The 13,667-nt window shown below is 41.4% G+C and overlaps 1 protein-coding gene across 3 annotated transcripts in view; it reads left to right on the plus strand.

Annotated features, from left to right (window-relative positions):
* The window catches only part of furina (furin (paired basic amino acid cleaving enzyme) a), an 85,452-nt gene extending 71,793 nt beyond the window's left edge, over nt 1-13,659 (plus strand). For all 3 annotated transcript variants that reach the window (XM_026169440.2, XM_026169457.2, XM_026169448.2), the window contains exons 11-16: nt 471-574; nt 744-861; nt 5,739-5,918; nt 6,012-6,136; nt 7,426-7,548; nt 8,477-13,659. In XM_026169440.2, coding sequence (XP_026025225.1) covers nt 471-574; nt 744-861; nt 5,739-5,918; nt 6,012-6,136; nt 7,426-7,548; nt 8,477-9,084 — 1,258 coding nt within the window. In that variant the 3' untranslated portion in view covers nt 9,085-13,659. The remainder of the gene's footprint in view (nt 1-470; nt 575-743; nt 862-5,738; nt 5,919-6,011; nt 6,137-7,425; nt 7,549-8,476) is intronic.
* The last annotated feature ends 8 nt before the right edge of the window (nt 13,660-13,667 follow it).

A 13,667-nucleotide genomic window follows, 5' to 3' on the forward strand; every position in this document is an offset into this window, starting at 1 on the left:
TGCAATTAGGAATGAATTTGATGACAAAGTGAGTCAGCAAAGTTATTATCTAAAAAGCCTCATTTTCTCCAAATCCACAGTAAGACTAAAAAGCCTGTACGCATTTAATCACAACAGAGAGGCCAGTTGTGACTTCATGTAAGCCCTTTTTGCGTTTGGTAAATACCAACTTGCTTGCCTGCATAAAGATTAATGATGCTTTGGAAAATGTCTCGCAAAGGGCAGAAGAGGACTTGAAATACGTGTCGACTTAAGATTTTATGCAAGCCAAGGAAGAATGTGACTGCTAAATCGCTGTATTCTGAATTCAATCACCTGTCCATCAGCAGCTTAAGACTATAGGATGATGTAGTTTCAGTGGCTCAACTTGAATTTTAAGCCAAACTTACCATATGTGTTGCTGTTTGTGTGCTGTCTGTCTCTTTCTGTGTGTGTGTGTCTGCGTGTGCTTGCACGTACACGTGTTCTAGTAAAAACCTGACCTGGAGGGACATGCAACATCTGGTTGTACGAACTTCTCAACCTGCCCACCTGCTCACCAATGACTGGAGAACCAATGGAGTCGGGCGCAAAGGTACAGCAGCTCCTTTCAAGTTTTCATCAACCCTCCGCAGTTTGCAGATGCCTGCGAGGCTCATTATTAGTGTGCATCACATAAACCAGATTTAACTGGACAGAGGTTGAAATGCACACCAGCTGGGAGAGCCAGGATGTCGGCTAATGTTTCCTCTTGCTTTCTACAGTCAGCCACTCGTACGGATATGGTCTACTTGATGCCGGTGGTATCGTGTCCATGGCAAAAACGTGGACCAATGTGGGACCACAACGAAAATGCGTCATCACCATGGTCAGCGAGCCAAGGTTAGTACACCGGAGGCTCATTAATACCGCAGCTCGTTTATCTCAGCACCCTGATCACAAGAAACTGTTAAGGTGACGCAAAGAGGGGCAACACACTGCAACAGACACACAAACACGTGTACATAAACACAACAGAAATTATAGATATGTTTGCATTTAAGAACACAATTTCAGGAGATTCTCACAGTACAAACAAATAGAATACACTGAGCACAAGCAGCCTGTGTGAGTTTGCTTAGGTTTTAATTAATATTGAGTCTCGGACACATGTCACAAAACAATGAAAAACTGCAGTGTGTCCCAGCTCGGTTCACGCGTCTCCTGGAATCATGTAGTCTGGGATACTTGCAGCACGTTCTTGAATTTGCTTATGTTGTATCTTCAGCACCGTGGTTTGTGATTGAATTGTGTTTTCTTAATTTGGTTGTTTTGTTTATTCGCATGTGTTTTCGTGAGACGCACTGTGTTGGTCTCCCATGGCCACTGTGGTCTGCACACGTTACAGCTGTCAATTTTCTAAAAACAACTTATTTGTTTAAATTGCTTTGACTAAAACCCACACAGCCTAGTTATTAAACTAAGTCATATGTGTCTCTGGAGGAAATTATCTCATTGGATTAGAGCAAATTGATGCTTCAGTGTTTTTGGAGCTTGACCCATATTATGGACCAAAAAACCCCCCAGCCCCAGTTATACTAATTACTAAATATTCTAATTATTTGTAATCATGTATGCAATTATGAACACTATTTTAATAGCTAAAGTTTGAAGAGGTAAATGTTAAAAGCAAAGAAAAAGAAGGGTAGAGCAATAACAGCATTAAAAGAGAATGCACCAAATATCCATCAAAGACAGCTTGTTTATTTCTAGCCGCTTTGTTCTTTGACTTCAAACATTCGTTAAATACTATGATAAGAAGCCTACATTTTTCAGAAATGGCAAGTTAAGAGTAATGAAAACAGAAATCAACATTAAATTGGTAACTCATAACAAAACAAAGGTTTTGGAGATGCTTGTGACTTGAGACTGAGCTGTCAAGCTTTGGCGCAGCGACACATCGTGTCTTCATCATGTTGGCTTTGGGCGCCTGTTGAAATGCCTGTCATTTTGTGTGCGCGAGACTCAAACTTGAGACAAAACACTTAAAAGAAAGATAATAGTTTGTCAATTCATGTGTACCTCTCGCTGTTGAAACTATATATTTCTTCCTAGCCATTTTATTCCTCCTCCTGCTGGTGTCTCAGTCTAAATCCAGTCAGACATCGCCTCTTCATTATGCGCTGCCTGTCACTTCCCTTGCTGGCTTTGAGGTTCCTCTCTTTTACTGGAGCTATGAGACGCTCAGAGCAGATGGTTTGAGCGTCTGGGAACAGCAGTCAAGGCAGGTTATTCAATTTACATTTTAGGTGTTTAGCTGACGTATTTATCAAGACTGTCTTGTAATAAGTGAGCAGGCAGGGTTTCAGTATCTTTCTCACTGTCAGTTACTTTCACTCATTACCTCTGACAGAGTCATGACCGCAAGCTTACTGAGCCCATATTATGCTCATTTACCGGCTCATAATTTTATTTTGTGTTCTGCTAGCATACTTTTACATGCTTTTATATTCAGTAACACATCAGTTTCCTGACACGGCGTATATTACACCAGAATACACTCAACAGACGCTCCATTTGAACCCTTTATCACCCGAGTATCAAACAGGCCGCTTGGTAAGATTTTAATTGTCATCTTTCAGAACCCGTTTGAATTTTTTCTGTAACCCAAAATGGTTGTGGAGTTACAGTAATGTGAGGCACACATAGTTAAATCTGGGTGAGGCTGATTTTTCTGTCTGTGCAGACAGCTGTCCCGTGTGATTGCCTTGTGCTATCATGATGCAGTGAATATCTCTGTGTCTTTGTCTGAAACTGTTTGAATTTTGTCTACCGTCTAAACTGTAACAGTGTCACATTCATTTAAAGAGGGCTTGTAAAAAATTTTTTTTAAAAAAGGCCCCAATCTAACTAAGCTTAAATTGCTCTGATTGGTCAACTGGGTGAACAAATGGGACTGAGTGGTTATATCCATTAGCTCCTGTCCTGTGAGTTTGTTATTTTAGGATTATAGGTAGTAAGTATAAACAAGAGTTTAGCTGTATGAATTTGAACTGTAAGTAGACCTGGCTCAAGGAGAGACTCCCGCATTAGACAAAACATGATGTTTTAACATTTTTAGGAATAACCTGAGTTACTAGTTCACATGTGTACTGTCAGGGAAACACTGGCTTTAAAAAAGAAAAAAAAAAAGCCAGCATGGTGAATATGATACCATGAAAACACAGTAACTCGCACCTCGTCCTTGTTTCAAATCGGTTCAATTTCTGATTGGCCATTTAAACATTTCAGCATAGTTCATCAAGGCAAAGTTATAGCTCCGCAGTGCTCAAACACATTTTTGAGGACTTTTCTATCAAAATAACACTCCTCTGCCTTGTCCTGAGCTCCATAGATACCACGACTGAGATATTTTAGAGTTGGAGTTACTTAAAAGAGTTGACTGATGTAGATTCCTGAAGAAAAACCAGCCAGTGGTTCAGAAGCAATGTTTTCTCTTTGGGAGGGCTGTGTAACTATGCAGGCTTTTTACATGCACAAAAAAGCTGGAACACATTTGTCATTTTATGATGATTTTATGATTATATTAAGTCCAACAATACTGCACAATTATTATATTTAAAGACCAAAGTGAATTATTATAACCATAATTACAGTAACATTAGGCCATTTACTTTTGTAGCCGTGAGATGGGGAATTAGGCTTTGAGTGACACGAGCAGACAGAAAAGCTCCTGCATGCCTGACTGAATGAGGCAGGCTTTGTTGCAAATGTGTGTCAATGTACTGTAAGAACACTGAATGTGATCAATGTGTGCCCATTTCCTTCACACCAAAGTTGATGCAAATTACTACCAGGTCTGCAAAATCTTTTGCAAATAAAAACTGTATGGCATCAGTTAAAAGCTCTCGCATAGTTTTTAAAAAGTGATTTATGATTTGGAAACATCCCTTTTTGTTTTTCCTAGATTTTGCCAAACGCATGGGAATGCTTCAAGTTTGGCTTACACATGTGGTGTTTGTTCAAAAGCTTTATGCACAACGAATTGAAATGAACACGTCTGTGCTGGAGGGATAGTTTTGATTATGCACATGTTGATTGGTTGACTTTTAGGACTTTTTGCGTAACCCACTTTACGCACTTAAAAAGACAGCCAATTAAATTGTGAACAAAATGTTTCCAAAGGTGGTTTAATGCTACAGACAGACTTGGGATAAGTGGTTGAAAACATGGCGTGGCCAAATAATTGCAACCATGTGCAATAAATGTGCAGTCTCAATGCCTTTAGGATTGTTGCTTAGATCACGTCTTTGCTTTACAGATGGCAACTGACTAAGTGGTCAATCTTGATGCATCAAAACGATGATAAAACTGCAATAAGATTGTGTCGGTCTTCAGTTAGTAGTTGAATGGAGACGAACTGGAACTTGCATGCAGTCTGTTTGTGATTTGCTGTGATAAATTAGTGAGATTGCAAATCTGCTTTTGTCTGCATAGACAGAAATTCATATTAACTACTTGCATTCAGAGTCCAGCCATAACCTTATAGGCTTAAAATAGAACCAACCGTACTTTTCATAGCAATATACCCAGAATACAAGCAGCTGACGACCAGATGAGTTGAGTTCCCTGTTCTAAGGAGAGCGCTCTAGGATGAGTTGTGCTCATTGGTGCACATTGAGTCAGATTAATTGACTGACTGTGATGAATTTAATTTGCATTTGCATTTATAAATTAGACTGCAAATATTTGCAGACCTTTGCCAGCCTGTCTGAAAGTGATTGTTGAAAAACCAACGTGCAAAAAAGTAAGGATTTATGTAACAGTTATTATGACAAATTGGAATCAGGCAACATATGAAGTAAGGAAAAAAACAGATTTTTATTTAACTAGCTCTTGATAAAAAGGGAAAGGGAGAGTAAGGTGTAGCTTCTCATTTACTTGAGCTTTCACACTAAATGGCAGATTGCTGGTTAGGTTTGCAGCTTTTTCTTCTTCTTTTTTTTTTTTTTAAATTTATTTTTGTCTGAGTGTGCTTGTAAAAGCAGATTCTATGTTTCCAGTACTGCCATAAATTTAGCTGCTTCCAGACCCTAAATCACAGTCGCTTGTGCTGCAGCAGTCAACTGCCAATGATAAATCAACCTCAACAGCTCTCGGTATAAATTTCCATTTCTCTAAGATTTTCTGTCCCCACCTCGAGAAACCATGAAATACGTTTTGCAAGCATACTTAAATGCTGCGTGGCTGTCAATTTGCATTATAATATTATCATGGGCAGTTACTATATGACTCATTGGCATCTGAATAGTGCAGAAAATTAACCTTTTACATGACTTTTCCCATGTGAGGCTGCTTTAAAGGTCAAAGGTGTTTACTGTATGCTGCCCTTTCAGTGCATCCTGAAAAATGTGACTCATCCTAAACCTGTAGGGACTCCGTCTGGATGCAGTTTAATGATCATCCTGTCTATAATTTTGGCACATCTGTGCCACTAAAACCCTGCACCTTCTTCCTCTGAACTGTTGTGGATGCGTATAATCTCCTAAGCGGATTTTGGAGGGGGGGGAGGAAAAAAGAGGTGTGTTTACTTCCACAGAGGATAGGGGTGCTACAGGTCGAGACACTAATCCTGTTCAAGGCTTGAAACGAATCACCTTTTGTTGGCTTTCAGTGTCCAAGAGCAAAATGTGGTACACTTAGTAATAAGCCACTAATAATTCCACTGACACACAATCCGTGAGTAATGTCCATCACTGACTTAATCTGTCGGTTAACAGGAACATTGGCAGCCATTTATATATTAACAAGAGTGTGGACGGCTGCATGGGGACAGACAGTCATGTGACCTCATTAGAGCACGTCCAGGCCCGGCTCACTCTGTCCTACAACCGGAGGGGAAACCTGGCAATCCACCTCATTAGTCCTGCTGGCACACGCTCCACACTGCTCCACCCCAGGTAAAAAATGCACAACTACACAAACATGGTGATCTACAGTGCGTGCTGGTAATCACAAAATACTTCCTTACGCTCCCGCTTGTTTTCCTGCAGGCCTCATGACTACTCATCAGAGGGGTTTAATGACTGGGCTTTCATGACCACCCACTCTTGGGATGAGGACCCTACTGGGGCGTGGATGCTTGAAATTGAGAATGTGGCGGGTGCCAGTGACTATGGTAAAGCAGTTTTGTTATTACATAAAGATAATATACACCAGTTACCCACATCGTTACAACCACCTGGTAAATAATAGCTCTCCTTGTGCCATCCAACTGCTCAGACTCATCGGGGCATGGACAGGGCACTTCTGGGGCCTTCCTGTTGTGTCTGGCTTCACAGTGACGGTCCTGTAGGTTGCAGTTTAGTCCCATCATGAACTGATTTTATTCCTTCTAAATTTTAAAATTGCTTAATTAAAACTGAGGTCCAAGATTGTTGGAAGCTAGGTCAACACCTTGTGCTCTTTGACATTTTCCAAGCTCTTCCTGGGCTTTTAAATTTTATCAGTAGGGCACATTGTCATCCTCCCCCTCACATGCTGTTGGGGATGGTGCTCTAAAGGTTGGGTAAACTTGGTATGCAGCAATCATGGGTGTGTGATATGTGCCAAAGTAACATCCAGCAGAACATTATATTGTATTACGATAATTGCTTCTCCTGGTTTAAATGTTGCGACTGATCATTGTGCAATGATTGATCGCTTCCAGGCTTTATCTAATTTAGTATCAGTTTATCTTCCCTCTTTATCTGGAAAATGCTGATCGAAGATCCTCAGAGTCCACATTGAATGTTTTCAACAGTCTTAAACCTAAGCGAGGTCACCACTAGGTCACCAGAATGACCCTGAATGACATTACTTGAGTGTTATTTAATGTAACCTTTTAATCTGTTGGGCCTACAGTCCAGCTCAAGGGTTGAAGGGTCAGTGCCAAGAGATTAGAGATCAAGTGGCTTCTGTGTCCAAAGTGTTGTTGCTATTTTTATACTAGTTGACTGTATGGCTGTGCAGACTTTTTTCCTTATTGCAGGAAGGATGACAAATTCTTCAGTGTTTATGGTTGGCCGTGGATCATCACACAAAGCAGGTCCACCCACAGCACCATATTCAGCCAAAATACTTAAGAAAAAAAGATCTAGATTCAAGTCTCACGCCTCCCTCCTCAGTAAGGAGTGATTTACTAAAGTGGAACCTCTCATGAGGCCCCACACTTCAATGATTTTTGAGAGATGTGCTCTTTATAACTTGTTAGGCACAGAGTGAAATCATGCTGTCTTTAAATTTGCAGCCCATATCAAGGAGCAATTTTCTGTCACTTTATGCAGAAAATCCAAGAGTCTAATAGGAGATGAGGATACATTTACAAAAACCACCCAAGGGAGTGCTGGAGCCTTGCTAGGCTTGACAGGCCTACTTTTTTCACCCCCCCACAGTTAATTTTAGTTTTTCATCTGTCTCTCCGCCCAGGCACTCTGACCCAGTTCATCCTGGTGCTGTATGGCACCAGCTCAACAACTTCCAGCTCCTCTGAAAAGTCTCAGCCTGGCAATGACAGCTGCAAGACGTTGGATCTGAGGCAGATATGCATTGGTAAGACTGTTGTCTCTGCTTTGCTCCTCACGGGTCCTTTCAGCCACAGTAGAGGAGAAGTGTAGTTTTATGTTAAGGTGTTACACTTGAACTAGCCCGTTCATGACATATGATCTCGGCTGCATCCATTTGCCTTTTGTCTGTATTTCTATGCAAACTTGTCTATGCACAACTCCATTGTGTAGCCTTATTATTTGCATAAAATTTAATATAAGAGCTGGTTTCTGCTCAGACTTACGTTTACTCCACGTCTCTTTTTAATAATCTCATTTAAAATAAACGTAATCCTTCTACTGTGTTCTACCGAGTCCAACTAGTGCTATAGGCAAGGTCTAAACATGCCACTGAGCACCAAGGCAGTGTGAAGTACATGTTTCCTGAAACAGTGCCAGTCTGACCCCTACAGGCTTTCAGTGGTACTTGCATGCTTATAAACAGGGTGAGTGCAATGTAGTTATCATGTATGCGATTATCATGTGTTGTCATATCCATGTGTCATATGGCACTGGGTGTGCTATGTCTCAGGGCTCAAAACTATAATTCTGTTTTTGAACAAGCTGACAAGATGCAGCAGGAAGCGAAAATTTCCTCCTTCTGTTGGGTCTCCTGTTTTCAGCTCTATTACCCTCACTGCTGTCTGTTAATTGTCACTACAGGCGATGGTCTGCATCTGAACTTTGTGCCTATGGAAATGTGTCTTGTTTAAGCGTGCTGCACTCAGCATAGACATGTAAAGATTTAGTAAGTGAAAGCAGCTCTAGTAAAAGTGTATAAGCAAAACAAAAAAATTGCCTTGAAACAGAGGGCAGGCACAGCCTTGTTAAATGTGCTCTCAGGGCACGAATCCTGGTTCTGTTTTTTGGTTGTGTGACTCATATGAAGAGCTGAAAGGTGCAGAGGTTCATTTCTATTTCTCTATGTGTTACAGAGTGCAATGCAGGCTACTACCTCTTTCAGCAGGGCTGTGTGAAAGAATGTCCAGCAGGCTTCTCGGTGGGCTCCCAGCCTCTCAACTACACAGTGGGAAACTTTATGGAACCAGCTTCCGTCCCAGCCTGCCTGCCCTGCCCACAGCCCTGCCTGACCTGCAGCAGCCTCAGCCCTCGGTCCTGTCTGTCCTGCCCCCCGCACAGCTCCCTGGACCCCAACTCTGGCACCTGCCTGCATCTTAACCAGTACATGCGCGAGTCCCCTGATAGCTTCATGGTAGGGCCAAGTAACCAGAGATCGCAGCTAGAGTCAGGCTCCCGGCTCCCCATAACCATTGCTGTGCTCAGCTGCATGGCCATCATCGCCACTTTCGCTGGCATCTTCCTGATGCTGCAGCTGCACTCCGGCGCGCTCCTCAAGTTGCCCTCTCTGGAGGCTGGCGGTGGTCTCGGGGGCACCTTCAGTCTCGGCGGAAATAGGGTGGTGTCGTACCGTGGCATCCCAACAGTGTGGGGGGAGGAAGGGGTAAATACAGACTCGGAAAACGAAGAGTTTGACGTCCAAAATGAGAGGACTGCCTTTATCAAAACACAAAGTGCTCTTTAATGCCTCCTCCACGTCCCTCCCTCTCTCCTGCTTTTAAAATCCTCACACCACCATTTGTCTGATAATTCAGGGCTGTGGTGACTGTCTCCTCTCAGTCTTTTTCTGGTTTAATCTCCAGTTCATTTTCTTTTTCTGTCCTATCGGATTCTCATCTGAGTTCTGTTTCGGGATCTGGTCGCTCCGCTGTGCTGTGGGAGACCTGATGGGAAGCTGTTGTCTCTCAGAGCTCGGGATGGCCTGAGCTTTGCTCTGTTCACACTTGGGCGCTTTTCTATTAAACTGGCTCTCTCCCTCCCTTTGCCCTCAATCACTAACAGTGTCTGTCTGTGCAGAGTCCATTTTCCCCTCCAGCTCCTTTTTGTTACAGTAAACAAATGATTATTATTTGCTTTCTTCCTCTTTTTTTTTCTCCTCCCACTGTGTCGTTTAGTCTCAGTGCAGTAGCCAGATGAGATTGCGTGTATGTGTGTGTCTGTGCATGTATGCGTGTGCATCTCTAAATCATTGTGTGAATGTGAGCGTGTAAATCTAATGAACAGTGAACAGTGCAGAGAAGCTTAAGCGGGTCCTGTCATATTTAGTGCTTTAACTAAAACGTGATGGCCAAAAATTGTATTATGAACCATGAAATCCAATTTGAAAATATTTATTCTCTCTGAAGTGTCATTTAATGACCTCGCTGTCTATAATCTGTTGACAAATACAATGCTCTCCAGTTATTTACATTTTTAAAGTGCATTTTCAAGATCAAACAAATCTAAAGCGTAGCAGTTGATGAGAAAATATCCAGACTTCAATGGTTTATAATCCATCAGCAGTCAGACGTACAATGCAGACCTTTCAGGATATGCCATCTCTGCAGTGTCTCTCTCTCTCTATGACAGGACAATTGCAGTATCTACTGAAGATACAATTCTTATTTCATGCAGTCACTTTTAAGCCAGTACAGTTATTGTTCCTGTTATGTGAAAAGGTTTCTCCCAGCTCTGAAAGAACAAACTGTGAGTCATTCAGCGAGCAAAGCCTCCTTCAGCCTTTTGGGATTCCAGCTGAACTTATTCCTGTTTTGGAAGCTATAAATTCTCCTGTGCTCGTAACCTCCCCCAACCATTACATGGAAGGGTATCAAAACAAAAAAGAAAAAGGAAATTATAAGAAAACAACACACACACACACAAACTTGCAGGCTATTCAATCAACCCTGAGGCATAATCCCTGCCAGGGATATTTAATTTCTGTGTCTGAAGTGCTTACATCCTGGGGCTGTGGGAGAAGATGCAGGGCTGCTTGGAGAACCCAAAACAATGTGTGACTTGAGCGCAAAAGCTTCTCAAAGCAGCTGGAAGGTGTTGACTGACTTGTGACTGATTTCTGACAGAGCTGTAACAATATACCGGCTCTCCTCTCATCACATCAGCACTACAAACACACCGCATATCTTAACGAGTGAAAGTTGCTTTGCGTGTGGGAGAGTGCGAGTGTTAGTTTATTGCATATGAGGTTCAGGAATGTTTATCTGCCCTCTGAAGTGAAGATTTCCTTCCTCCATCCTTCCAGTCTCTGCTTTCTTCTTCAAATTTCAGATATTGTTTAAAAATCCTGCAGCGAGACTCCACGTCTCATCAGCATCTCTGCACTTACCCTCCAGTCTGCATCTAATCTGAATTTCAGATGATGTCTTTAGTGTACTTGCCAATTAATTATATTCTGAATAATACTGCAGCAAACTATTTATTCTGAGAGATTTTATTCATTCCTTTAGGGAAAATTGCTTTAAGCTTTTTTTTCTTCTTCTTCGTCCCCCTCCTCCTCCTCCTTCTTCTTCTTCTTTCCCTCCCTGGCTGGTCATCATCTGAAATTTGCATCTCATTATTTAATCCAGTGTAGCCATTTTGATTCCAGTGATCTTTTTTTGTTATGTTGAAATTATGACTTTCAAAATCAGTGGAGCTTGCTGAGAGAGGTTGTCATGGTGATGACATGCATTGGCGACTGCAGCTGCTCGTCCTTCTATCTACCTCTCATATCATTCAGCAAGGTTTCGTTTTGAGGAGCTGATAAATGATCATAGAGGTCAGATTATATGTAGGTTAGAGATGAAATCGCTTCTGGGAAATGGTAATTTAATTTTTTTATTTTATTTTATTTTATTTTTTAAGGACTGTAGGTTTGTATGTCACATTTATGTTTTAGAGGAGAAACAAACAATTGCAATTCAGAAACTGTAAAGCTGCTGTGTAAATTTTACTCCCCTGGAACTCCTATCTGTCCTAAAAATTTATTGCCTTTAGGATCAGCATTCATGTGCAGACACACCTGGGTGTTAAAGCCTCTTACTCAAAGAGGCTGGGTAGGAGAATTGCTCTTACATCTTGATGGCCAGCATTTAAGTGCTAAATCAACCTGAGATTGCTGGGGGCGTTTGTTTTCTTCATCTTTACCCAGGCATCTCCTCCTGGGGTTTCAGACCTTATTTTATTCTTTTTAAGTTTCTGTCACTGACAATCAATTCCTTTGTTTGTTTGTTTTCTTTTGGGGTGGGAGGGGGGCAAGGTGCAGAAGCACACAAACAAATGGATTTTAACTTTTGATTTAACTGCCTCACTAGAAAAGCCTCCACAGAAAATGTTATTCACTGTATGCAGATCATTTAAATTGCAGATTTAGAAATCAAGTCTTATTTGGAAAAAAGAAATTCTCCAAAGGCAAAAGAATGCAGATTTTGATTACCAATACCTGCCAAAAATCCTCTTGAAAAGAATGGAGGAAGATTGGTATGCATGCTTTCAAACACAGCGCTCAGCCAGGAAGCGTAATTCATCTCGAATGGCTGGTGCAGGTGTAACACATTTGGCTTACTGTGGCCGCTTCTGGATCAGAAGCCAAACTGAAAATGAGGATTTGGAGAAAATGCCCCAAAAGGAACAAAGCTAATGTGGCAGGCTTGTTCTGCAGGGGTCTGTGGGTTGTACATTAGTGCCTACTGCCATTTAGGCTTTGATTAGTTCCACTTTGAGGAGGGTGCTAATTTAAAAATGTAATAACTCCAGCTTCAGACTTGAGCCACCAAATCTTATTGACTTCCCAGCATGCTGCGAAGTGTGTAAACAACAGATAATGGGCTAATGCAGAAACAAAATTGCTTCCATAAACCGTTTTTCTTAAACTCTGGATGCATCTTTTGAAGAAGTATAACATGGGATTCAACCAATGCGTTCCAATTACTGTGCGCTAATTGATTCCTGGTCTAGTCAAGATTATGCACTGTGCATTTTCCTTTGGACTTGTATTGCTTCCAGGAAGAGTGGTTTTGTTTTTTTGTTTTTTCTTCTTAAAAATCCAACACTGCGGGTGTTCAGACAGGTTTCTGTGGCCCCTCAAGTGCGCACACGAAATGATTTATTCGTCTTGGCTAATGTTGTATTCACTGCAGCTTAAACTTAAAAATAATAAAAAAGTAAAAATAAAAAAATACTTTAATCAGATGATCTCAGAGCGCTGAGCAATCGGGTGTTAAACTTGGGAAATCCATGAATGCAGGCAGAATTAAGTAGCTTCTGCTTCCGAAGAGCCGGAGCTGCAGAAAACCATCAGCAGCCAGCTGATTCTTTTAACGGTGAGAATACGATAAAAAAAAAAAAACTAAAAAAAACCACAAAAAAAAAAAACCCCACACACTAAAATAAGACGAGTGCCAGAAAGCAGCTCGTAGCTAAAAAGCCCTACCACTGTAGCTGCTCTTAAATTTAGAAGGAAAAAAAACACTGCATGTCGCAAAACATCTGCCCTGGTTATAAAGAGAAGACTCCCTCATTGCTGCCATGAAGGCTCGTCTTTACATTGCTGATTTAAGTCATGTGGAGCTCGACGTTGCTCCCGTCCTGCTTTAGGATGTAGTCTAACGTGAGATTAATATGAAGTCGGATGAAGTTAATAGGAGCAATATCTTTGGCATAACCAAAGACAATCATGTTAATGCTGTCTGTTTAGTATGAATATGTGTTGCTTCCAGGTTGTCACAATCCATCGACCCTTGGCTTGTGTTCAGAGTGTTTTTATTGAAACCATTCAGTCACCTCTGCCTTTTTTTTTTTTTTCTCTTTTTGTTGTCGTTTTTGACGATCGGCGACGACACCTTGTATGTTCAGCAGCTGCGGAGGGAGGAGGTAGAATGTATCCCATCGCCATTAACTTAAGGGCTGAATCAGACCTGAGTGCGTCCGTGTGTGCACACGCGTGTTAAAGTAGAAAGGAAACACTTTGTGATGGAGGAGCGGTCAGTGGAGCAGCCTCAGTCGACTCCGTTGACCTCCTCCCGCCTCTTCGTGAGGTTCCTGACCTGTGGCTGCACACAGTACCTTACAGATACGTGTGACCTATGGTAATGTACAAGAATGAATATCCTACATGGAACATAACTCTAAAATAAGGCCTATTTTTGTACTATATGAAAGGTGCAGTGTAATTTTCTTGTAATTTAAGGATTTTTTTTTTTTTTTTTGCTCTTTTCTCCTTTTTATTTAATTGATGTCAATTATAGATTCTACTAAAAATAAAGATCTATGCAAATTTGAATGTGTTTT

The sequence above is a fragment of the Astatotilapia calliptera genome, chromosome 1, assembly GCF_964374335.1.
Source record: "Astatotilapia calliptera chromosome 1, fAstCal68.1, whole genome shotgun sequence".
Classification (NCBI taxonomy): domain Eukaryota; kingdom Metazoa; phylum Chordata; class Actinopteri; order Cichliformes; family Cichlidae; genus Astatotilapia; species Astatotilapia calliptera.